Consider the following 26879-nt stretch of genomic DNA (forward strand, 5'->3'; position numbering starts at 1 on the left):
TGAAACTAGTCTACAAAAAGACACTCAATTGCAGATGCCTTCCAAAATTACTTACATTCTGAGCTGCACTGACAAAACTTCTCACAAAAGTTCTGAGCAATTACACAAGGACATGAGCTGTCACAAGGCTGACGAGGATGATCACATGGCTGATAGTTGTAAACATGATTGGATGACCCATCTGAATAAAAATAGTAATAATTTGAAAAGATTAAGAATGAAAGAACTTTAACTTTGTTTAACCAAAAATTTCAAATGGGAAGTCCCGTCTTAAAATTCACTTAAACAAAAAAGGCCTATCAAACCTACTCTTCTCAAAGTATTAATAATAGAAAAGTACACGAAACAAAAATTGTGGCATTAACAAGATGCATGTTAACTTAATTACTGAGTTGCTTGCTTGCTGTTGCACCTCACCCCTCATATTACTAATTTGTAGTGTATTTAGAACCTAAGTGCTCGTCTACAGTGGGAATTGAGGAGCAGAACTATAGCTGTATAATATTACTAGCATAGGCACCGACTGCATGGATGCTCCAGGGGTGGAGCAACCATGGAAAAAAATTAGCAGGTGCTTAGCACCCACCGGCAGCCAAGCTCCTCTTCCCCCCCCTCCTCCTGCCTACCTGCGGCCCCCCACCGATCAACCCCCCCCCCCCGCCCCCAGCAGCCCTGGGATGCCTTGGAACAGCTGTTCAGCAGCATGCAGGAGGAGTTGGGAGGGGGAGGAGCGGGGACGGGGCACGCTCGTGGGCAGAAAGAGCTGAGTAGGCGTGGAGCAAGGGGTGAAGAGGTGGGGCCTGGGGCGGAGCAGGGGTTGAGCGCCCCCAGGGAAAATTAGAAGCTGGCACCTGTGAAAACTATAGCTCTGTATGTGGGCAACCTCTGGGCCACATGCAGCCCATCAGGGTAATCTGCTGGCGAGCCACCAGACAGTTTGTTTACATTTGCACAGCCGCCTGCAGCTCCTAGTGGCCACAGTTCACCGCTCCCGGCCACTGGGAGCTGCAGGAAGTGGCGCGGGCCACAGGGATGTGCTGGCTGCCGCTTCCCGCAGCTCCCATTGGCTGGGAACAGCAAACTGGCCACTGGGAGCTGCGGGCAGCCATGCAAATGTAAGCAAACTGTTGGGCAGTCTGCCAGCGGATTACCCTGATGGGCCGTGTGTGGCCCACAGGCTGCCCCCACTGATCTAAACTAAGGTCATTTTTATTCCACAAGAGGAATTATACTGCTTAGCAATACCCATACAATTATACCGCTATATTTCTGCTGGTCAATTTCCCTGTGATGATAAGCCCTAGCTCTTGAAGGCAGGAATCTTGTCTTTCGCTTTATCTGTACAGCAGCTAATAGACTTTGGGTGATATATAAATTAATAACTGCCTTCAATCCACTAGCACTTATGCTGGTTTAGGTGTAGTTGTATAATATTATATCTGTTTCAGTTTACAACCAAGCAGCAAAAAATAAAATAAAATAAAATCCACCTCTGAACAGAAGATTATTCTTTAATCAAAGTCTCTCCCATCCCCACAAATTTCTAGAGCATCTTTCAAAATAAAAAACCCACACAACTGCAGCTCATCACAGTTACAGTTGTGCTGTGTTATTTGCACTATAACAAGGCCTGCCTAAAGTGTTATGAATTCATTGCCTCCTTCCTATTTAGTTTTATTTTCTTTTAAAATATGCAAAGCTTTTCTGAACAGCTGCATAAACAATGTGGAATATCCTCTGTCCCTGCTATATCAGTAATGTATGGTTACTATTCTTCAGTCTCCTTGTGACCCCCGACTCCCCATGAAAAGTATAAAATGGCCTAACATCATTCAGAAAACATTAGTAGGATCTTAAAAATTCAGGACAAAGTTGAATGGAAAGATGCTAACCCTTTTTCAGCTGTATCTTTCTGCAATGAGCAGCCCACAACCTGCAAAAACACAAAACAAACACAAGAAGGTTGACAGGAACTCCTCCTGTACTGGGCTGGGGAATGTAGCTGCAGTTCTAGGTACCTACATCATTTAACTGGGAAAGTCTTCTGTAACAAGAATTCCTAAACCTTCTACATCGAAGTTTTACTGGAGAACCTCCACACTAGCCCAGTTTACTGCTAAAATCTGGTGACATCAACGTGCTTGAGGAGATTTACAATCTACTAAAAATTATGTTAGAAACCAGTGTTTTTAATTTTGCTTTAAAGCTGTAGTTCCAATATATTGTTTCTTTAGCAGTTAAAACTAATTCAACTACCAAGTTTCACCATAATAAAGTTAAATCATGTGCAGCCAGGATATCCTAAATTTATATTCCCAAGGAGTTAATTCATACGTTTAAATACCGACATTAAATTTCTATTATTTGTGACTATGGGACGGACTGTCAATTTGCTTCTGTATAGATCTCCATTTCTAGAGAGCGTTAATTATTGTAACTGGTCCACGTAATGCAGAGTGTTGTGCGTAGTGAGAAATTCTCATGGTAGATTCAAATGTTTAAGGCACAGAACCATGAATCTGCATTTCTTTCCAATGACTACAAACACCCAGAAGTTCTTCTTTCAAAGCTTAAATACATTTAAATATATGTTTAACCAAATAGGAATTTCTACCTATTTCCTTTCTGCACAGCATTACGTCAATTTTGATTCTGACGGATTACTGTTTTTTCCTCCTGTGTACCCAACAGCTTTAACCAAACGCAACATGATTCTCCACACAGCTAGCTTATATTAAATATGCGTTAACCTGTTCTCCATCCAATTAAGTAGACTCTTGTCAAGGTAACTATGAGACTCAGAGTTCAGGTTCTTAATTTCATCAGATTTATAATTTTTCTTCGAAAAAAGGTTATACAAAACAGATTTAATTCCTTTTCAAGGTAGGTCACTCCAAGCGGGTATAATACTGAAGTAAAAGGATATAAACAGGTAAAAATTCCTATTTCTGCACTGTATTACTTCAATTAAGAGACATAGAACCTCTCTAGAACTCTGCTTCCCAACTACTTGAAGGGAGAAATAAGATTTCAAGTCAGAAAATTTAATATACCTCACATGTATAATCAAGTTACATTCGCCAAACACTCCAGACTAGTTAAAAGTAGAAAAGACTACACAGCTGAACAATACTTCCACCACAGAAGCTTTCCTTCTTTTGGCCCAAGATGACAATATGGATTAGTAGTATGCCAAATTCCCTACTGGTAATGGAAGATTTTCATAGATAAGACTCTTGAATCAGACCTTTGATCATTATCAAGTGTCTATGAATTAAGTACTTCTCCAATTCTAACAAAGTAACATACCGTATATACTCGTTCATGAGCCCGTTCGTTTATAAGCCGACTCCCCAAGATGGATAGGTAAAAATAGCAAAAACTATATGACCCTTTCATAAGCCGATCCTATATTTCAGGGGTTGGCAAACTTTGGCTCCTGGCCCCTTAGGGTAAGCCGCTAGCGGGCCTGGACGTTTTGTTTACTTAGAGCATCTGCAGGCAAGAGCCCCTCAGCTCCTAGTGTCCGCTGTTTGCCGTTCCCAGCCAATGAGAGCGCGCCACTTCCCACAGCTCTCATTGGCTGGGAACAGCGAACCGCAGCCACAGAGAGCCGCGCCTGCAGACGCTCCAAGTAAACAATGTATTAGATATTCAATTCAATGATTCCATAGAGTTTAAAATCATCAAATTTTGGTGTAAACCCATTTATAAGCCGACCCCCACTCTTTGATGAGTCACTTTTTTACCGAAAATATTCGGCTTATGAACGAGTATATACAGTACTAATGTCCTGCAGAGGTCCAAGGTGTGCCACCTCCTTTCTAAGGGTGCATTAGATTTCATAGAAAATTTGGCAAGGAGATGGATTAAAATGAAAGATTAACACTTTGGCCAAGATCAGAACCAAAATAACTTTACGTGGTAGAAAATTAGATATGGAAGTTGTGATGAATTATGCCAGCTCACTGACTCTTCTGAAGGAGACTAGGGCCACCAAAACAGTACTTTGAGAGTAAAGGATTAAAGGCATATTGTGATCATGAGTTCAGAGGGGGAATTAAAGATGACATTAGGGACCAAGTGAATGCTTCAACATGGGCCAACTGGGATAACTAGAGGTCTGACTAGTGCTCTTTGATACTGGCGATGGGTGGCAACATAAACCCTAAGATTAGCATGGTGGCTTTCAGAAACTGAATGACTAAGAGGTGGAAGGTTGCCTGGAAGCACTGCACCTTTCCTTTAATGGCCTCAACGAGTGACATACTGGGGATAGGACAAGTGGTGGGGGTGAGAGATTTCTCACCAGTAATTCTGTTTGTTATCTCTTCTCCCATCCTACTCAGCAACACCAGACAATGTTGTATTTTCAACTACCAGGAAGCAAAGAGGCAAAAGTATCAAGTGGGAGATTTCCACAGCAAAGTAGTAGTAGGATAGTATAAAATAGAGGAACTTCAAGTGATGTTTCCCAAGGGATGTAGGATGGAATAAATACTGGACCATGACAAACAATTACTAGTGAGTAATTTCCTCTTACTGTACATGCCACTTCTCCCATTCTCCCCAGTAATAGTCAGGAGGTGTTGCAAACAACAAGCCAGGTGAGGTAGGCTTACCAAGAAGTGGTACTTGGAGAATCTTCCAGGCAAGAGCAATTTCAGTATATAAATACATGTTGGAAGGTGAGAAAGCATTCAAAAGTGTTATTCCTAAATCCAGGTATCAAGAACAATAGGCCAATTACTGATGGCTGATCTCCAACAAAGTGGGAGACAAACTGATCTCTACATCTGGTTCCTGCCTGCCTGTGCATTTAATAACTGAATGCTTCTGGATTATGTTCACTTCTGATTACTGAAATTGTTTGTCAAATATGTTGACCTTTCTGGCTAAAAATCCAGAAGATGCTGACATCAACCGGATAGCAGCTATAGACATTTCTGGGGAAACTGCTAAAATCTATCCACAGTAAAGGCATGAGGACAACACTGAATCGGTCTCGAGTTTAGAAATGAAAATTCAACTGATATATGCAGTTAGATCGGTTGGAAAAGCAGGTTTTTGCTTTTCTGCTTTTGTTCTCATTAGACTCCTTAAAGATGCCGTGTCTAGACTCGCTCTAAAGATGCAGCCTTTTACAGGGGAATGCAAGTAATTTGGGTCAAGACATCAGCCACACTGCTTGCCAGGCCACGATGATACTTTGGCCAAGATACTCAGTATCCTGGGCAGAATAATATAGAAAAGCTATAGCTAGGTGCTATGAAGAACCAATCCCTGAAGAATAAGGACAGAAAGAAGAATTCAAATGAAATCTATCTGGATAGAAAATCATCAAGAATATTTCTTCTCTTAAGTTTAGTCTAAGAAATCAAGTCAAGTCCTATTTAATGAGGGAAAACAACTCATTACAGCTGATCATTATTAATCCAGTGAGATCAGAGGGAGACTGATGACTATTTCATTCATATCAACTAGATATGCATGTAAGCATGTCAGAATGAATGACTAAAGTACCAATTTCTTCTCATCTCAGTGTATGGTCACATTCTTTTGAGTTGGTGGAATTGTTGCTCTTTATTTAAGTTGTTAAACTGGTTGTCTCTTATACAGAGCTGTCTTCTCGGTTTAATTAGGAAGAATAGCTTTTACAAACTGTTGGGCTGCAGAGATGGTACATAAAAAGACACCTCAGGACAACTGAAGTTATTAGGCTCCTACAACAGAGGTGTAAAAAGAAAGTTTTCCTCTCTCTTTAGCACAGCATTATCAGGAATCTAAAAGACTTTGGCATAGTAAGGAGAGAAGGAAACTGCTCTCAGCAATGAGCAGGCTGTATTTCCTACTAGGCTTTCCATTCTTTGAGCAGACTGGCATGTAAGATGGTGTGGGAACCCGATGCTGCAGGAAGTTAAGTTTGGAAGTGCTCATGTGGAGTAAATAGTAGCAGTTTGGCTTGCAAGACGGCTTCAGCATATTGGTAGAGGGGCCACCCAGACTGAACAGAAAGCTTAATGAAAAAGTCAGGTAGGAAAGATGTTACAAAGGCTCCTAACTGAGCCTGCTGCTGCTGCTTTTTCTCCTCTACGAATGGAGTTCTCCTTCAGAAGGATGGTGCCTGTGAACGTACGAAGCCACTATGAATTGTTCTTCAGGCTCTCTGCTGTCTTCTGGCAGAAAGGAACTGGAGCGTGCAGCAGGCTCTGGAGAGCCTGCAATGAAAGCCATGTCCCAAAATTAGGAGAGTCAGAGACAGGTTGTTCAACACAATTTAAGCAGCCTGGCTCCGGTACAGTAGATTTAGACTGGAAACAACATAAAGAACACTTTCTACCTCTTCATTCACAGTGTTTCAGCCACTTGTAAACCTCTAGCTGCATCTCTCCCAAGAAGGCAGAGAAACAAGAAAACCATCATGAACAAGTGTTGACAATATTGTTTTGTTTTACTCAAGATTCTTCTTACATAGGAGGAAAAGTAACCCATTAATCTTTGAGCTGACATAGTAAAATGCAGAATCCAATGAGATGTTGTAAAAGCAGTAAAGACCCCCTGAAATCACTTATCACGGACACATTGGCAACCAGTCAGAAAGAACACACTGGTGTATAGCACTTCCCCACCCAATGAACCAGAATAACAGAGAAAACCAGAATTCAAAGCTAACAACATTCCTAGACAGAGCTGCCAACTGTCCAGTTTGGCTGGACAATTTCAGATTTTGAAAATCTTGCCCACCAAATGCCTCAGGACAGTTGAGAGCTATGAAGCAGAGGGAGCAATGGTACTATTGTGATCTGAACAGAGCAGGACCGCTTCCAGCTGCTCACTGACCCCCTTTTCTACCCTGGTTTGATTGTCTCTCTACACTACAAGCAGTCAGTTCATTTTATCGCTGTCGAAGCTTCTGCACTAAGATCAATGGAAGGCTCTCCTTGAGCAAGAAGGCTATGAAACAGGTAGAGAGGAGCCAGGAAAGTAATAGGGATTAATTGCTGGAAAAAGTAGGGGGAGGGGAGAAACAGGCAGCCATTTGGGAAAAATAGAAAGAAGTTTTTCAAAGATCTCTTGGCTACTGAGGGTTCTCTCTTCCTTTTTTCCCCTCTCACCCTTCTAGGAATAAAAACATGCACCAGAACACACACAGAATTGTCCCATGCTTGGGTTTCTGTTGGACCCCAGATTTTTAGTTAAGAAATTGTCACTATCAAAAGTGTTCAGATGTTGCAAAGTAGATAGACAAGAAACAGGGAGGGGGGGGAGGAAAGAGGGGCATTTTAAAAAACTTTTAGAAAGTTAATTTTGGATGGGCTTTTTATATTCTCAGAAAGAGCCTTATAACAGCTTTCCTTATCACTTATATCAATAAACGTAGATAAGTTGCCATATGACCTTTGTCTTGTACTGGAACTTTAGTAGCCTCCTAGCATGGTTCTTCAACTAAGTATCTAGTTGGTAAATAAGCCGGAATGTCTGAGTCTATGTAGGTGATCAAGAATTGTTGTGTTTTTTAAAGGGAGGATGTGTGTCTTACTTTTCCAGCATATTACAGGTTATTGCTTGTTTGAAGCATTACATTTTACCATATGGACAAAATCTGCATACTAATTTGCAGAATATCTTCTATTCACTACTGATTCAGACTATTGGGAAATGACATATTATAGTCACATGACTTCATTATTGAAGTGTTATTTCTAAAAAAACCCAAGGAATCTTTTTTTTTTTTTTTTTTTTTTTTTTAAAAAAAAAAAAATTTTTTTCTTGTTTTTTTATTTTTGCTTTTTTTTTTTTTTTCTTAATTCAACAAAACCTAACCTATTCTACACTAATGTGAATTTTTGATTATTATAACATTTGTCTGGAATAATGTGAATCTAACCCCAACTTGAATTTACTTGTTGCAATAAGCCTATAAGCACCTGTGAAGAACTTGACTATTTATAAAGGTAGAACAGTTTTGGGGTTTTCTTTTGGTTTTTTTGTTGTTGAGAAATTGGACAATTTTGTTTCATTTGTGTTCTTTGAAAGCAAAGGAATGAGAAGAAGAAATAAGCAGCCTTTTCTTTCAAAGACCTTACTTGTGTACTGCTGGTTCAATAAGTCTCCTTTGGCAGTGGTTCTCAACCAGGGGTCCGGGGTCCCCGGGGAGCAGGTTTCAGGGGGTCTGCCAAACAGGGCTGGCATTAGACTTGCTGGGTCCCAGGGCAGAAAGCCAAAGCCCCACCTCATGAGGCTGAAGCCTGGGGCCCCGAGCCAACAGCTGAAGCTGAAGCCTGAGCAACTTAGCTGCATGGGGCCCCAGACAGTTGTCCTCCTTGCTACCCATTAACACTGGTCCTGGCTTTTATGTGCATAAAAACAGTTCTGGCACAAGTGGGCCGTGGAGTTTTTATAGCATGTTGGGGGAGCTCAGAAAGAAAAAAAGGTTGAGAACCCCTGTCCTATGGGTTATCATGTTTAGCTTCTAAGGTTATTTATTAACAGATTTACCTGTGCTTCCTCTTCTTCTTTCTTGGAGGAGTATCAACATCTTCAGCAGGAACTGGAGCAATAATACTAGATTCTTTTACTCTAAACTCATACACCTAGCAAGAGATACCATAACATATATCTCACTTATAGAAAATGAAGCTTTCTATTATGTTAGAATGATTTCCTCCAACACCTTACAAATTATAACAAGCCACAAAATTTCTTCCCTTTATAGATATATTTCTTATTTTATCTTATTTGATCTTAAATGATCAAATAAAAATAGCTGTGTATTTTAAATTGTATGATACATTGAAATCACTAAAATTCATTGTACAAATTTTTAAAAATTAGAGAAGACAGGGTTCTCAGGAAAACCAAGTTGGTTAATAAATTCTCTTATAAGAATGAGTATTAACATATATTTTCTATCCAGTTTTGAAAATAGCATGCTGCCACCAAAATAAGCAATTTTCACTTCTTACCTGCCTGCATGTTTTGGTCCCAATTAATCTAGCAATTGCACAGAAGTTGTCATAGTAGGTGCCAATGAGAACTCTGAACATCGAGGCTTCTGCACCACTCCATTCCACATTCTCAGGAGGCTCAATATTTGGCTTCATCTTTATTGGTGTCTGACACCTGGAATTTGCCTCTGCAACATCAAGAGCATCAATCAGGTTGAGGCTTCTCTCACAATTTAAGTTTCCATGACTCTTAAAAACATCAAGTTATGTGTGAACTGTAACAGAACAAAGTCCTGTTTTTTTTTTAGTGAGAAGACACCACATACAGAAGTTTTTACACATCTACAGACAAAAGCTATAATCAGACAGTGGGAAGAATTCACAGTCTAGCACAGTAGCACAGTCTAGCTTCTGAAAGTATTCAGGAGACAGTGCCAAACAAATGAAGTTATTCTGAACTTTCATTATAAGGCTCTCTGTGATAAAGATACTATCCCATATCTTCTAATTAAATTAAAAGTCCAAATACACCCAAAAATGTGTGGCTTCTAAGGTTGCTTAATTATGGTTTGAGACCTCTCCTCACAATCCATTTCTTATTAAAGCATTGATTGGCCTCACCAGAGGAACTGGATGTTTCATCTTTCTTCTCTTCTTCCTCTTTATCATTATTTTCACCTCCAGTTTCTGCTCCTGCTTCCCTGTCACTATCTGTGTCCTTTGATTCCAACACATTTATTGTTGGTGTGCTGGGCCTGCTGGTGTTATTTGGAAGTCTTCCTCTTCGGCGGCCACCTGGGCGCTTTGGTGGTGTCTTTATTCGCTCAGCAGTCAGAGCAGCTGCAAACTCCTTTGCCCCTTCCTAAATAAAGAATAATAGAGTCTTCAGTACATGGATTTAAAATGTTTTAATTTGGGGAGGAGGGAGGTAAGAGGTGAGAATGGATCACTAGTCACTTAAAGCCAAAGCCCGAATCATGAAAAAATGCATAATTTACACAGCAGGTTTCAGATAAAATAACTATTTACATATTTTAATATAAATCTAAAAATGTTTATTCACAATGCTTTTGAGTCATCTCATGCTCATGATTTTTACTGTGTGCATCAATAAAGTACACACAGTTTGAGATATCAATTTACTTAGCTTTGATATTAGTACCCACATTCTATTTTCACTTTGACTTAAAGAAATGAAAAAATACTTTCATCTTTGATGATGGACAAATAAAAATTTTCCAGCATAAAGTCCATTGCCAAAAACAGAAATGTTGGGAACTGCTAAGGTGTTATAGCTAAAAAAGGTCTGGTATTACAGGGAAAGATGAATACAGCATAGTATTTTCTCTCATTTTCTTTGAGATGGATATGATTGAGAGAATGTATAGCAAACAATTTTTGGATTAGAAAGTTATTTCTCCTACAAAAATAACCCTTAAAACTGAGAGAAGTGGGGTGGGGTTTGAAACTATATCAACTAAGTTCTCCATCCCTCACCCATATCAGCTTCTTAAGGGACACAAACATTGGCGGAAACCCTCCCTGACAATGAAACAAATCCCTGCAGTTTATGAAATTTATAACAGATAAATTACAGATCAGGGCTCAGTTCATAACTCTCTTACACCTGCGGTAAAAGGTCAGTAGACAAGTCCCAGCTCAGGATTGGGCCTGTTAACAGTGCATTACTGAGAGAGGAAGATACTCACATAGGGTTACCATACATCTGGGTCTTCCCCAAACGTTTTCTTGTTTTTGATCCTCCACCCTCTGTCCGGGCGCTTTTTCAAATAAGAGGCAATGTCCGGATTTTTGCAAACAGAGGTTGCAGTTCAGAAAGAGCTATCTCCATGCCGAGATTGGTCCCTCCCCTGCAGCCACAGCTGCTGGATCCTACCCACCCAAGCCCCAGCTCCCAGCCTTGGGGAGGAGGAGAGGCAGGGAGGTGCTGACAGACTGCAGGTGCTGTGTTCTGGGCCTGCGACAGCTGCCCTGCCACCACTACAGGGAGCAACACACAGCCCCCCCACCTGGAGAGTGAGGCAGCAGGTTCCCCCCTCCAGGTGCCCCTCCCAGTATACACACAAACCCCTCCAACACCCCCCAAATACTCCCTCCCAGTGTACACACACACGCCTCCAGCTCCCCTCTCTCCTCCAGCTGCCCCTTTGGCCGTGTCCTGAAATATGGTAACCCTATACTCACACTGTTAGAGGTACGTACTTTCATATGAAATAATTCAACTTCCCAATTTGAACTTTGGCCTGGTCACTGGAGTCACTATCCTTACTTTTGTGAAAAGTGCTATGAAAACTTTGACTGCAAGTTGCTAGCACCTAAATTTCACATCTTCATTAGCACAGTATCTCCTAACATCACATGGGACCTTAGTCATCAACAGAGTTTCCTACAGCACTGTATAGTATGGCTTGACTAGATTCATTTCACTACGGGCTTAACCTTTTTCATCACTTGATTTTTATTTTTTGCTAAATAGAAAGTACAAAAAAACCTCTCAACTCTCCATCTACCCAATGAAAGAAGTTATCTTACCAGATGCTGATAACAATGCTGTCCACAAGGTTTATTATCTATTGCTGTTTCTGTATTCTTCCGTTTGTAAGTGTTAGGAGTTGCGTGGAATGCTGTAAAACAAAAATATTTCTCAAATAAGTATTTTTAAATATGTGTTTCACAAATACTTACAAAATTGAAAATTTATCTGAACTTCTCCAAAAGTGGCCTGATGGCAACCATAGTAATAGTGAAAGAAAAACCTAAATGGTATTTTATTTACCATTTAAAAAAAGTAAAAAAGAGTGGGCAAGTAAAATTGTGCAAAGCTGATAACTTATAGTATGTGTTTCCACCTATTCAGATCACTTAAGTAAAAATGATTACCCTTTTCTCTCTCTTTCTCACACACACACACAACAGGGGCAATGTCCTGGGTTAGTTTGGTTTCCCCCACCCTCTTTCAGACAGAGCATTGGTACTACCAGTGGGAGTCAAACTTCTTATTCACAGACTTTCCATCAAGAACATGCTCCTTCCTGCTTCAAGACCAGGACAAATAGTGGTTTACAACTAGGCAATCAATCCTGATTTTTTCAATTATCATCAAAGATCTCATTTACATTAAACCTCTGGAACTTTAAAAAGTGGGAGCCAATTTTTACTATACCCACTTCCAGGCCACTTTACACTGCTCTGAAAGTGTAAAGAGGCCTTAGGGTAAATGAGACTTCAGTGTTCGCATAGATGCAAAATGAGCTTTAATAATTCCCTTAACTGTTCCTTTGACGTCCGAAGACCACCTCAAAAGAACTCTTCACCACACAAAAATACAATAAAAAAACAAGCCCTTTCGAATATCTTGACTTTCCTCTTTTTGCTGTAAGATCCTAAGTAGTGTGGGAAACTCGCGGCTACACTGTCAATAGAACGTGTGTTCTAAATTATGTAGGTGCTTTTGAAAATTCCACATGCAGCCTGATGGTTATTCAATTAGTTCTCCAGTATTTAAGGGGAAAACTGAAATGACCTAATGTTTCCAATTTCTTTTTAAGAGTGTGCATGAAGATTAAATACCACCTCTGAGGTCATCTTTATACATCATAAAAAAGCAATGAAGAACACACTTCTGTTCTGTGGTTCACCGTCAATATTTCAAGAGACATTCATATGATCATTTGTTCAAAAGATACTTAGCCCTCTTAAGTATCAGGGTCACCATGGAAGCATAATCTAGATAAGCTACCTCACTGATATCTTTCTGTATTAGCTACGCCTGAACTGAATAAATATAGCCAGGAAGGAAGATAAAAAATCAACTCCTTTTCAGAGGAATCCAATGACAGAGGGGAAAAAATTGGTAAGAAACTGAATGTCACTTATATTTCCAGTAGGCTATTATACACAATGAAGAAAACAAATATTTTTACAAGTGCTATTAAATACAACATGATATTGTTCTTTAATTAAAAGAAAATGTGATCATTGTGATGCCTGCCTTGAATTCACAGTGCTCCGCTACCCAACTCAGAAAATTAACCATTATTTTAGGGGGAGGGTTTTGGGGTTGTTTTTTTTTAAAGCTACTATACAAAATAGGTTAAACTAACCCCAGTGTGGAGGGCTAATACAGCCCTCCATTACTCTACTTAATTCCTAGAGTGAGTATCAGGCTCTGAAAGGATAACTAGCCTCCATTTAGCCTCTAGTATACATTGACTAATATTTATTTTTAAGGCTATTAAAGATCTTTTACAATTTTGCCATATTAACATAACAGCAGTGTTTACATTTCTCCCTAATTTAGTATAGGGAAAACCTGAATAACATGAATTATTTTCAAGCAGCAATAGTTAAGATGTAAAAGCAATTGCTGTGCATTCACAAGATCGTATGTCAAGTCTCAATGGCAAGCAATTTAATTCCATAGTGAAAATCTGATACTCAGATTGCACAATTCTGAAGCACAAAAGAGAACACATTTTAGACTATGGTAGTACATATAGCAAAATACAAAGAAGAGTTTGAACTCAATATCACAAAGACTGAAACACTAAACATGCTAAGCCAGATCCTCAGCTGATGTAAATCGATGTAGCGCCAAAGACTGACATAGAACTGCACCAATTTACACCAGGACCTGCTATCCTCTTTGAAATTAGTGTAGTTCTAGGGTACTTTTTAATCCCACAACCTAAAAGGAATTGGTATATTTGGTTCCAATTTAAACCCAATAGTTACCAATAAAGCCCAGTTCAGGCTTTAGTAAGTACAAATTTAAAAAAAATAATAATAATAATAATAATGGGGGGCGGGGGAGAGAGAACATTCATGAGACTCAGACTGTTCCCAAATACTTTGTATTGCTCCACGTAGGCTTTGTAATCTGATGTCTGAAATTGTGATTCTTAAGCACCATAAGTCTTTACATTGCTTTATAATATCAAATAAAATATTAACAATACTATTTTAGTTAAAAAGTTCTTACCACCAGGTGTTCCAAATATGTTAAATAACTCCTTACCAAACACTATATTTAGAAGTAATAGCTGCATTGTTGAACTCTCAGTTACTAGGAAGTGCCAAAGTTCAGGATAAATGCACAACTTCAGCTCTGCCCCCTTTGAAGTATGCATTATACTTAACTAACATTTCTTTTCCCCCTACATTGAAGTTTATAGCTTTAATATTGTATGTAGTTTCTACATCTATACATCCTTGATGTGTTCAGATGTTTTGTACATTAAATATATGAAATATACACTCAAAGAAATCTTATACCTCAAAATATTTAAAGCCAGAAGTTTTAAACATTATTTTTCAGTTTCTAAAAATAATGAAGGGAAGCAGGAAAACAGAAAGCAATAACACAGAGGAAAAGCAAGTCTTTCCGTATTTAAAATGTTTAGTGCTGAAAATATGGACTTTTTATTGTTCTGAAAGACTTTTACTTTCTTCTATATTAACAGTTTCTCCTCTCCTCTCCTCAATCCACAAGGAAAATGGCTCTGCAGTAATTTGAGAATACAGCTGGGAACATTGGTTGCAAGTGGTTTACAAGACTGTAGAAATCTGCAGAAATCAAAACTATTTTAGTTATATGTATCAGTTTCACATGTGAACATTTTCATTATGACCTCTTATGGGTGCGGCTATATTTGTCCTAAAAATGTGTGCCAATAATTTTCTCCCTGGTCTGCACAAAAGCAAATTTAAAAAACGAAACCAAAAACGACAAATCTCTGCTGTTGTGCTTCTGTTCTATTACAAACTAGGCATTTCAGCATTTTAACACATCACCACAGACATCTGAAAAAGAAGGTGCATCAGGAGTTAACATACAAATACTTTAAAAACTACACCACGAGAATTTTGGTCAGTCAGTCAAAACTGTGTTGGGTATTTTTTGTTGCTGTTGGTTGGTTTCTGATGGGGGGGCCGGGGAGAGGACCCATTTGCATAGAAGGGATGTCAATATTGTGAATGTCATTCTTGCAATAGTGGAAAGTTTTTGTTGTTGTTTTTCTCCCCCCAATAGTGGAAGGTTTCAGTTTCCTAGGGATGCTAGAGTCTGAAAGTTCATTCCATAGCCGGATCTCTTCAATCAAGATTGGAATCATTCTCCTGGGATTTGTGATCTGCATTGTCCCCAATTGGCTCACAATCGTCAAGACCTTACTCATTCCTAATATTTATGAAGATGCAAACACATAGGCAGTATTTTAGTCTGGAATGCACATTTGTTCCATAAACAAGCTTTTTGGGAAGTTCTCTATACCCAATAATTATCCTTCTTCTAAATTCTGTTATTCCAGACACTTAGGTATAACTACGAGCAAAAGAAGACAGTAATACACGCTGTTCCAGTAATGTCATCGCCTGTATATAAAGGGGTACCCAGCTCATCAAGTGTACTTGACATTTCAAAAGTTAATGATAACTTCTTTCCAACATTTTATTAGAAATTCAAAATATTTGGATAAAAAACTTGAAACTATATAAAGTGATGCTAGTCTCAATAAGAAGGGGGTCTGGACTGATAAACAGGAGGATTAAAAAGAAAAACAGATCAAGTGGGTAATTTCCATTCTCTCTGATTCTCTATGCCATTCCAGACCCTTGGACCTCCCAAAGTAGCATTCTGATTGCTGTAGGGTGGAATTAGCACTCCACAATGGGCTCCTCCATTTCCTCCAAAAACTGCATCTGCTGAGGTCTTGACTTCATCCTCCAGTGCTCAGCAAAGGTGTGAAGGTAGCACACAGTGGCATTTTAACAGATTGCTATCAGAGATGCATCTGCTTTGTCCAAGAGGCAGCTCATTAATATTGAGTGGACCCTAAATGCTGCCAACACTATCTTCTCACTACTGAAGTAAACTTTGCCAATTAGTTGTTTAGTCCCAATTCAACAAGGTAGATTTGGCTAGATGTCCTTTTTTAACGCCTTCATATAAAATGAAAGGTGTCTCAGACAATCTGAATTTCTGGGTTCTTTTCAGATAAATTTTTAAAGTTCTAGTTCCATTCAAACAATGCCATCTTGCTTCTTTGTTGTTACCGGGGGTAGGACAAGGAAAGTAGCAAATATATCCTGCTTCTGAAGGAAAGAGGAGGGGAACTTCATTAAAAAAACATGTGGCGCTATCTTAAGTGCTACCTTGTCCTGATGAAAAACTATGTAGGAAGGAAGCTGGTAGATAGCAGGTAGGACCAAATTACCTTTTCATTATGGCTTGATTACCAGTCTCAATTTCTTCAGTCTTTTTATTTAAAAAAAAAAAAAAAAAAAAAAAATAACTGTGAGGAAATGAGCCCCCAATGGCACATTATCTGCATGAGCCTGAAAGGTTACAGTTCCTGCTGAATTAACTTTCAGTGAGCCAGCATTCATCCCCATGTCCTAACTGTCCTGCCAAAATACCAGGATATATGAACTTCCTACACAGCACAGGAATAACACCTATATTGCCACAAAACCTTCCAAATTCTCATACTGCAACGGGATAGATTATTTATCAAGATTAAAATGGTACTGTAGGATATTCTGATGTTTATTTACAGCCATGCCATATCCTTGAAGCGAGTTTGATCACTGTGGATGACAAAGTCTAATGTGAGGAGATTTATTGCTGGAAGCCAAAATGACAATTGCAGATTCACCCATTCTGTGAACTAGTGTCATTTTGGCCACTCCTCAATTATGAGGATAATGTGTTCTGTGGGCCTGGCTATCTTTTGTAGTACCTTCCTCACCATGGGCTGGAGCAGGAATACCTATATGCCAAGGTAAATTGAACTTTTAGACATCTATTCCCTCAAAACCGAATAGGGAATATCATATTTATTCTCTGAACTTCTGAAATACTCAAGACATCCTGTTGCTTTAGTATTAATCAGATCGATATGTTGTTCCCCATACTGCCCTGAACAGCTTGTGACTGATTTTTCATTCCACTAGACATATGTTGTCTGCTTAGCTAGTCTTTCATGTTGTTTCAATTCTCTGCTAGGAGAGTAGCTGACAGTTCTAGTGGGTGTTTTTTCCATGTCAACAGCATGTGCTGTTCTTTGGCCATCTTTTTGTGTCTCCCTGCCTATTTATGTAGGCAACTGTGATTATGCCATCACACTGCACTCAAAATGACTAGTTGGGAAGCCTGTATCAGAAGTCTCACCCGTCTCATATGGAGGTAGTTGATCAACCATGTCCCCCCCCGTTCCCTCCCCCCTTTGCAGCCCATTTGCTTTGAGCAGTTATTTGGAAAGATGGTCACAATACTACATTCCAATAGATCATATATATTCAAAGTTCTCCCATGGGAATAACCCAGGTTACATCCTTTTCCCCAAGTGAATGTTATCAACCACCACCTAAGAGAGCCACAGCCAACATTTGAAAAAAATGTTACATTTTGGTTCCCAGTGGGAGAGCAGAAAGGACTGCAGCATTGCCCTACAGAAGCGGGCTAAGGCACCACTTACATTTTCACTGCCATGGATCCCAGTACATGCAATTCTACAGCCAATGACTAAGAGCATACAGGAAGACATGTATCTGACACTGAAATATGCCATGCCTGTGCCATGCTAAGAAAACTCTGCCAGCTTCTGAGCTGAAGCAGACTAACTGCTAAGATAAGAATAGGGGGCTCTTTGTTCAATTAACAATCCAACAATAGCACTCTAGGAAGGTGCACAGAAAACTAATAGGATGCCATTCCCACCTATCCCAATTTTGCCAGCCAATCATCTCAATATATGCTTTTCTTTCAAGGCTGCTACAAGTACTATCACCACCTTGGTGAATGTCCTTATGACTGTTTACAATTTAAAAACAGAAGAGACTGATAAAAATTTTAAAAGCACAGAAATCACTGATAACGTAACAAGCTATTCTGAGTTGACTGAATGGATCAGTGACTTCAGGGAAACTTGCAGCATACATTGGGTATACGTTGCATTTTTCTGGAAACTGAAATTTATGGATCCATACTGGGTGCTACATGGGCCCTTTGGTCTGGGAAAACCAGGATGATGCCCTAGATTTTCAATAGGTGAGCCAAAGTGTTTTAGGTGCTCTACCTTTTTGTGAGGCAACAGCAAGTGAACCGGATAAGATATCTGGGTTTAGAACTACTACTTCTTCTTAGCATATGCAAAATGTGCCTGGGGTAGCATGTGTCCAGGATTCATCACTGAATTTGGTCTGATGGCTGGATCATTAGCTTCTCTGGCCCAGGCCGGGCACTGATGGGGAGTGCGATGTGAATACTGATCCATGGCTCCCCAGTTCAGAACTGCTGTCTATTGAATAGCCTCATTTAAAGACAATGGAGATCCAAACTCATGTTGGCTGATCTACTGAGGAAGTGGCAAAGGCTACCAACTATGGTATCTGACACTGCATGGGTCAGCATATCTTCATGCCAATCTGCTTGAAGGCAAACAAAGAGGAATGCTGTTCCAACCTCCGTGGAGACAAAAGGAATGGTCTTTACAGTGAGTGTGATACATCGAGCTCTCCTCCCCTGGGGAGCCAGCACCTAGTCAAGTTTAGACTGAAAGGAATACTGCTATTTCTGAGGCTTGATGTGTGGGGAACCCAGATTTCATGTATCTAGAGTTCTTTGCCAAACAGAAGTGGCCCTTTAAAGGCTTGGCCAAGGGTCGGCAACCTATGGCACACGTGCCAAAGACGGCACGCAAGCTGATTTTTAATGGCACGCTGCTATCTGCCAGTGTCCCGGCCGCCGGCCCTGCTCAGCCCACTGCCGAACCCAGGCCAGCAGCAGGCTGAGCGGGGCCGGCGGCCGGGACCCCGGCAGGCAGCAGCGTGCCATTAAAAATCCTGCCTGGCCCAGCCCGCTCTTCTCCGCCCCTCCCGCCGGCATTTGCACATGCTTTCCTGACCTCTGTCACTTCCGGTGGGAGGTTGCGTTTCTGGGTTAGCGTGTCCATACCGCTACCTGGTGTCTGCGGAGTCTGAGCGGCTCCGGAAGCGGGCCCGCCGGCGAGGGCAGGAAGAGGGACCCGGCCCCACAGGAGTTGCAGCGCCCGTGAGGCCCGTCTGCCCTCCATCCCCTCGAACAACTAGAGCCCAGCTGGAAACCTAGAAATCCAGAGTCCTCGCTCCCAGCACTCCTCCCCCAAGCATCAGACACCAGCCCTTTCCCAGAGCCCAGGAGTTCCAACTCCCACCTCGCTCCCTGCCCTACCCCCCACACACCCCTAAGCCCCTGGCCTGATCCCTGCACCCCCCTCACACACATCCAGTCCTCTGCCCTGACCCCTGCACCCCCCTCACACACACCCAGTCCCCTGCCCTGACCCCTGCACCCCTCCTCACACACCTCCAGCCTCCTGCCCTGACTCCAGCACCCCCCCACGACCCCACACCCCCCCCCCCCCCCCACCTGCACCCACCTCCCACGCCCCCAGCCCTCTGCCCTGACTCCTGCACCCCCACACCCCATGCCCTGACTCATGCATCCCTCACATCCCCACCCCCACCCTGAGCACCAAATGGGAGCTCCTGCACCGCCCCCTTCCTCCCCCCATTCCCATCTACACCTCTCACACCAAATGGGAGCTGCACAGGTAAGCACTCCACACCCAAACCTTCTGCCCCAACCCTGAGCCCCCTCCCTCATTCTAGCTTCTGGCCAGACCCTACACCCCAACCCCCAGCCTGCTCCTTCACCCCTGTGCTCAGTGCACTCCCACCCTCAGCTCAGTGCAGAGAGAGAGAGGAAGAGAATGGGCTCGAACCAGGGAGAAGGTAGGTACCCACTCTATGTGGGCAGGGCCGGGACCCCAGACGGCAGTGGGCTGAGCCGCTCAGCCCACTGCCAGTCTGGGGTCCCGGCCGCCAGCCCCGCTCAGCACGCTGCCGGCCCCAGGTTCTGGCTGCCGGCCCCTTGCCAGCCGGGGTCCCGGCCGCCGGTCCCACTCAGCCTGCTGCCGGCCTAGGTGAACGGAACTCCAGGCCGGCAGTGGACTGAGCGGGCCGGCGGCGTAAGATCAGCATTTTAATTTAATTTTAAATGAAGCTTCTTAAACATTTTGAAAACCTTGTTTACTTTACATACGACAATAGTTTAGTTATATAATATAGACAGAGAGAGACCTTCTAAAAAACGTTAAAATGTATTACTGGCACGCGAAACTTTAAATTAGAGTGAATAAATGAAGACTCGGCACACCACTTCTGAAAGGTTGCCAACCCCTGGGTTAGGCCATACAGGCAGATCACAGCCTCCTTACTACAATGGATTTTGCCTTTGTTATAGATATAAGTAGCATCATACACAAATTAAATTGCTGCATCTAAAAGAACGTAGAGCATAATAGCTCTGAATGTTCATCTTCAGCCTTAGGGGTTTTGCAAGGTTCTGCAGCCATCTAAGCACTGTGCTAGATTATTCTACCTTGAAGATGGGTATCCAGAGTACCTTAACATCTCAAATGTCTATCGTTCCATCAAGGAAGTAGCCATCCTTGAATGGCAACATGTACTTGGGGGCTTCTTAGTGAAGACCTGTGTGTCTTCTCTGCATAATGGATATAGTATTTTCATGAACCTGTTCAGCACAGACTTCCTGTTTGGAAATGCTTATTTCTGGTCTATCAGTTCTTTGACATGCAGGGCCAGAGCTAATGTTTTCAGTGCCTATAATGGGCTCAGAAAGAGACACTGGATCTGCTGAATTTCCTGCTTCAGTGTATTATGTTCTTGGTATCAGGTCAGGCAAATCTTATTTTACAGAAATGGAATTTTCTCTCTAACTCCCCAGCTCAGGAAAAAAAATTCTTGAGACTGGAAGTTATTGGCCTAATCCTTTATGATTTCACCACCCTCATGTGGGTCATCACTTCAAGACAATTTCTCATTTGGAAGCTACTGGTTAATGAGTATCTTTACTTGAGTTCACTAACAAGTAATTGTATATTGTACTCCCCTCAGTGTCAAATTCAGACAGTCCAAAATCCTTTGCACTCATTCTCTAGTTGCTTCACACATCCTGGGCCCTTGGCTTCAGGATGAGGAAATAAAAGAACCATTCCTCTGATGGTACTCAGGGAAGTCCTTTATTGTTCCCACTTGGAAATGGAAACTGACTGTCTCTCAACACTTTGTTAAAAGATTTCTTCAAAAGGTATGGGCAATATGAATTATAACTGAATAGGGCATCCTTTCTGAATGATTTCTAGGACACAACTGTCTAAAAATAATTCCACTCCATAAGACTAAGAGGGCTAGGAGTAACCTCTGGTGTGTTCTCAGAAGAGAATAAAAGAATAAAGCAGTTCACGGATATTCATTTCCCCTGCTAAGGACCGAAAAAATCTCAACAGGGAAAGAACAAATCCCTCCAGCACACATCTGGTCAGTTTTCAATCTCCCTATGATAAAAAGAGATAAGTATGATAATTTTGGAATAGTATTGGGAAACAATTTTTTTTTTTTTTTTTTTTAAAGTAAAAGGGAAACACCACTACAGGCCAGGCACTCTATCAACTTCAAAAATGCAAATATGAAATCAAACTACACCAAATAATATAGCCAATATTTCAAAGATCAGAAACTACAATTTTCACACCACAAGGAAGTTAGCATGTCTATTGTTAGCAGATTTTAGCACATCTATTGTTCTCTTTTCTTATTCTGTATTGTACTCTGTGGCTACTTCAGAGTTTCTTGAGGTCTCATAAAATGAAATGTAGATTTACAAAAAGGCTATTGCACTTACGATGTAAGAAGCAGTCATATTTAAAACAGCGCCTACAGAAGAGCGTATGAAAGGAGTGCAGACTCTGCTCCCTCTGAACAGATTTTGCATTTGGTCCATCTATGTTTGGTGTGCACTCAGGAGGAAGAGCTCCTGGCAGCTGCTGCTCTGTGAGTTCTTTGTATCTTCAAAAAGAAAAGTAAATAAAAGGCATTGTTTATTCTATTCAGAAAGGGTCAAGTTTTGCTGTAACACCACTGTAAATCCAAAGTAACTCCTGATTTTAATGTATTTATTCTGGACTTACTGGTTTAACTAAGAAAAATCTGGCACTAGACACTTACAATAAACTGCCTACTAAAAAAAGTTGTTCTACAATATTTATCTTGGCAAAAACGTGAAGTTAAGTTATCTTTGGTCTGTGATACTATAGCTTAAGTCAAAAACCAAATTACTTAAATCAAATATTATGTAAAGTATATCAATAAAGGCTACGTTCAAAGGCATGACTAAGTAACTCTGTACTTATCCCCCCTCGCCCTGCCTCAGGATTAATGAGAATCACAGGGAAGGGATGTATTTACTTTTCAAAAATGTTTTTTTCCCAAATGCTTTCCTCCACCAGCCCCCTCGTCCTCCTCCTCCCCAAAAGATCACTGCAACAAAGCATTTCCTCTTTCCTTCACCATACCAAGAGGAAAATATATACCCATACAAAAGTGATTTCTGGCTGCTTATAGTGAAGGCTAACAATAATAAATAATACCACCACCTCTTCTATAGAGCACTTTTCATTTGTAGATCACAAAATGCTTTACAAACAAGGTCAGTAACTATATCCCAATTTGACAGCTCTCACCCAAGGTCACCCAGTAGCCCGGGACAAAGGCAGGAAAAGAACCAGGTCTCCTGAGTCCCAGTCCAGTGGTCTATCCACTAGGCCACACTGCCTCCCTTATGTCTGAAACAGCCACCCTCCAAGTATCACCTACATAAACAGTAAAGCTGTAGTCAGTTTATTCATAACTTCCCAATCTTGGGGCTAGAGTGGTCAGATCCTACTCAAAACATCAACAAACTTTAATACAGTAGAACCCAATTTATCTGAGACTCCATTATCCACCTCTCCGTATTATCTGAGCCAAGCTCCACCCATTCTCTGGATTATACAAATTTTTGTTTATCCTATCTGGCTCTGGTCCCAATAAAATCGGATAAATGGGGTTCCACTGTAGCTCTTTTCTAGACAGTACAGAAATCCAAGTACCATATTATGCAGTGTACCAACACCTCTTAAGAAATCAAATCTTACTTCTCCTTCAATTCCTCTGCTGTACCCTTGTCCGGAAACATCGAGGAAATGGCTTCAAATATCTTGTCAGAAGGAAACTTCCGAGGTGGATGGCTCTCTTTGTCTGCACAGAGAAGCAGACAAAGAAATATGAAGACTAATAGGAAATATTTTCTGAATAATATTGTGCTCCTTTGGTATTTCACACAGTAACTTTATAAATGTTAATCTACTGGTAAATTTACTGTTTATACCAATATTTAAGGATGAAAAAAGCTGACCAAGAACCTAAATTACAAAGCAAAGAAAGAATTAGTTCTTCAAAAATCTGACGCTTTCGGTTTATAATCACAGAGAAGTTAGATTAAGGAGTTTAAAATGATTTTTCCTACCAACAGGTTCTTCTGGACAAATGATAAGTTATGTTATTTTGCCATCAGCAGTCATTCACGTATCTGCTTGATGAATGGTGCTGTCTTCCTCAGTAAAATACTGCACCACTGTATCCTTCAACGACAGTGCAGGAGTTGACCATCTCCCTGTGTTGGCAGTGGTCTATGATTAGCAACACCACATTTTGCAACACACTCTATGCTAATCTGGGACTGACCGGTATAGGGAAATGCTGAGGAAAGAAACTATTTCTAACCTGTTCCATAACTCTTGTTCTTCAAGATGTGCTGCACATGTCCATTCCACTTCAGGCGTGTGTGCGCCCAGTACGCTGTTGGAGATTTTTCCGTCAGTGATGCCCATTGAGATGGTGCATGTGCCCGCTGCTGCGCGATGGTTTAAAGGGCAGAACCACTGCTGACCTCCCTCATTTCATTCTTACTGGACAGAATCCAATACAGAGGGGAAGGAGGACGGGTCATGGAATGATATGTACATCATGTCTCAAACAACAGTTATGGAACAGATCAGTAACCATTTCTTCAAGTGACTGCACATGCCCATTCCACTTCAGGTGACACTCGAGCAGGTCAAGCCAGAGTAGGATCGGAGTCTACCTGAACAACGCCTAAAGGACCACATGTGCAAATCTGGCATCATCTCTAGATTGCTGAGAGATGGCCTAGTGTGAGGCAAAAGTATGGACTGAAGACCACGTTGAGGCTTTACAAATTTCTAGGATAGTCACTCGAGCTAAAACGGTTGCAAAGGCTGTATGTGATTTTGTTGAATGTATTAATACTCTGCTTGGTGGAGCTACACTGTCCAATTCGTAGCATAAGCATATATAGGGGGATATCCAGGGTGAGACTCTTTGGGAACAGAGCGGAAGCCACTTCATTATGTCTGCAATTGCTGCAAATAATTATGAAGACAATCTAAACTGCTTAGTCCTGTCCAAGAACACCACCAATGATCTAACACCTGTTGTGTGGAGTCTCTCCTCGTCCTTAAGCATGGGGCTTTGGGAAGAAAGAGGGTAGACATACTGCCTAATTGACGTAGTAGTCAGACACTACTTTGGTGAGAAATGTTGAATGAAGACATAGGTAAACTTTATCCTTGTAGAAGACTGTATTCAGAGGTTCATACAGTAGAGCATGTAATCTGCCTGCTCTTCTGGTTGAAATGATTACCAACAAAAAGGCTACCTTGATCAAGAGATGTAGCAACAGGTTTAAAGGCAGGACCATTAGTTTTGTCAACACCAGGCTTAAGTCCCACAGAGGAACAGGATCTTCTACCTGGGGATATAAATAGTACAGAGACACCTTTCAAAAATCTGATTAACATGGGACTTGCGAGGGGCAGGGGAGGGGAGAAGAGAATGACTGTCCATCAGTGAATGGAAAACCGAGATAGCTGCTAGTTTGACTTTGATGGAATTAGTTGTCAGACCATGTTGTTTCAGGTGTAACAGATTGTCCGGAACACGATGTATGGGAGCTCAGACTTTTTCTTGGGATGAGATGGAAAATGTCTTCCAATTTCCTAATGAAGTATATCAGGTATATAGTTTTCTACTATTTAAAAGTACATCTTGAACTCCCTTTGAGCAAGCCTCCTCTTGAGGCATTAGCCATGGGGCATCCAGGCTGTAAGATGAAGGCCTGCAGGTTGGGGTGGAGGAGATGACCATGGTCCTGAGCGTAGTGTCAACAGAGCCATCTGAGAGGATCAGCAGAGTAGGAAACCAATGTTTCCAAGGCCATACTGGAGCTAGAAGTATGACTCAAGCACGGTCCTGAGTGATTTTCAACAACACTCTGGACAGGAGTGGAACTGGAGGAAATGCATACAGGAGCGTGACCATCCAGGGCAACAGGAAAGCATCTTTTGAGGGACTCTGGGCTGTGACCTGTGTGATGGCACTTCCTGTTGACGTTTGTTTCAAGCAGGTCTATTTGGGGAGTCCCACATCATTGGAAAACGAATCTGGCAATGTCTGGGCAGAGAGACCACTTGTGGTGACTGGTGAAAGATCTGCTTAATCAGTCTGCCAGTTTAACCTGGACACCAGGAAAGTGAGAGGCGTTGAAGTGGACTGAGATGGTGATACAGAAATCCCAAATCCTCACTGCCTCTTGGCATAGCAGACAACTGGGCTTGTCCTTACCTGTTCACACAGAACATGGCCACTATGTTGTCTGTAAGTATGAGCAGATTTCTTTCCTTGATATGGGGAAGGAAGGCTTTACAAGTTAACTGAATGGCCCTTAATTCTCTGATATTGCATCTCCAAGGACCTGAGGTGAAACCCCAACCAAGGGCAGAAGCGTATATAACTAGGGTCAAAGCCAGCTGTGGAGGAACAAATGGCACTCCATACACACATGAACGGTTTTTCCACTAGTTTAGAGGTCAAGACTTGTGTGGGTACTCAAACTACTATGTCTAATGGATGACAAACTGGAGAGTGCACCGATAACCACCCTTGCAGCTTTTGAGGTGAACCACATAAGTGCATGAAGCCATATGACCCAGAAGCCTGAGGCAATTTTGAATCGTTGTCATAGAGTGGGCACTCAAATTTAAAGCAATGGACAGCAGAGTCTGGAATCTCATCTGTGGAAGAAAGACCTTGGCTTCCAGAGAGTCCAAGACAGCTCCTATAAACTTCATCTTTTGTATAGGTGACAGGATTGACTTCTCCATGTTGCTAAGCAACCCTAGAGTGTTGAAGTGGATTGTAGGAGAGACAGTGGACAGCACCACAACTTTGGACAAGCCTCTCACCAACCAGTCATCAGGGTAGGAAAACACCTGAACTCCTGATTTCCTCAGGAACACTGCCACGACTGGCAGGCACTTTCTGAAAATATGTGGAGCTGCAGACAGGCCAAATGATAGTACTGCAAACTGGTAGCGAGATTGGTTGACCAGGAATCTGAGGAAAGTCCTTTGGCTTTGATGTACTGCCACTTGGAAATTTGCATCTTTTAAGTCGAAGCCAGCATGCAAGTCTCCAGGGAGCAGATAATGGAAGCCAGTATGACAATGCAAAACTATTTTCTTCAGATATCTGTTCAGTTGTCACAAGACTAATATGGTCTGAGACCTCCTTTTGGGATCAGGAAACAGTGGGAATAAAACCCCTTTCCTCTGAATTGCTGAGAAACTTCTTCTACGGCTTCCATCTAGAAGAGAGATTGCATCTTCTAAAGGAGAAGTTCTTTGTGAGAGTGGTCCCTAAAAAAAGATTGGGAAAGTAGTGCGATGGGAAGACAGAAATAAACTGAAGCTTGTATCCCAATTACACCATGCTTAAGACACACTGATCTGTAGTGATGCAAGACCAAGTACTTAGATAGTGGGATAGCCTGGTGGTAAAGGAGTAGGAGAAACAGTCCTTGACAAACACACCAAAATGCTTGCTTAGAACTCCCAGGCTGTCTGCACAAACTGGGGAGTAGTGCAGGGGTGGGGGGTGGGGGGGGGGGCG

General features: G+C 41.5%; 1 protein-coding gene across 6 annotated transcripts in view; it reads right to left on the bottom strand.

The window, feature by feature from the left end:
• Nucleotides 1-26879, bottom strand: part of LOC112121800 (histone-lysine N-methyltransferase EZH2) — an 87554-nt gene that overhangs the window by 8299 nt on the left and 52376 nt on the right. For 4 of the 6 annotated variants that reach the window (XM_026654060.2, XM_026654059.1, XM_026654058.1 and 1 more), the window contains 8 exons: nucleotides 23006-23108; nucleotides 21715-21878; nucleotides 11502-11593; nucleotides 9570-9810; nucleotides 8967-9136; nucleotides 8500-8594; nucleotides 1893-1933; nucleotides 56-181 (listed from right to left, as the gene is read on the bottom strand). In XM_026654060.2, coding sequence (XP_026509845.1) covers nucleotides 56-181; nucleotides 1893-1933; nucleotides 8500-8594; nucleotides 8967-9136; nucleotides 9570-9810; nucleotides 11502-11593; nucleotides 21715-21878; nucleotides 23006-23108 — 1032 coding nt within the window. The remainder of the gene's footprint in view (nucleotides 1-55; nucleotides 182-1892; nucleotides 1934-8499; nucleotides 8595-8966; nucleotides 9137-9569; nucleotides 9811-11501; nucleotides 11594-21714; nucleotides 21879-23005; nucleotides 23109-26879) is intronic. The other 2 variants (XM_026654062.1, XM_026654061.1) reach the window with 1 other exon arrangement.

This window comes from Terrapene carolina, unplaced genomic scaffold (assembly GCF_002925995.2).
Source record: "Terrapene carolina triunguis isolate 2854851 unplaced genomic scaffold, T_m_triunguis-2.0 Scaffold179, whole genome shotgun sequence".
NCBI classification, from domain to species: Eukaryota; Metazoa; Chordata; order Testudines; family Emydidae; genus Terrapene; species Terrapene triunguis.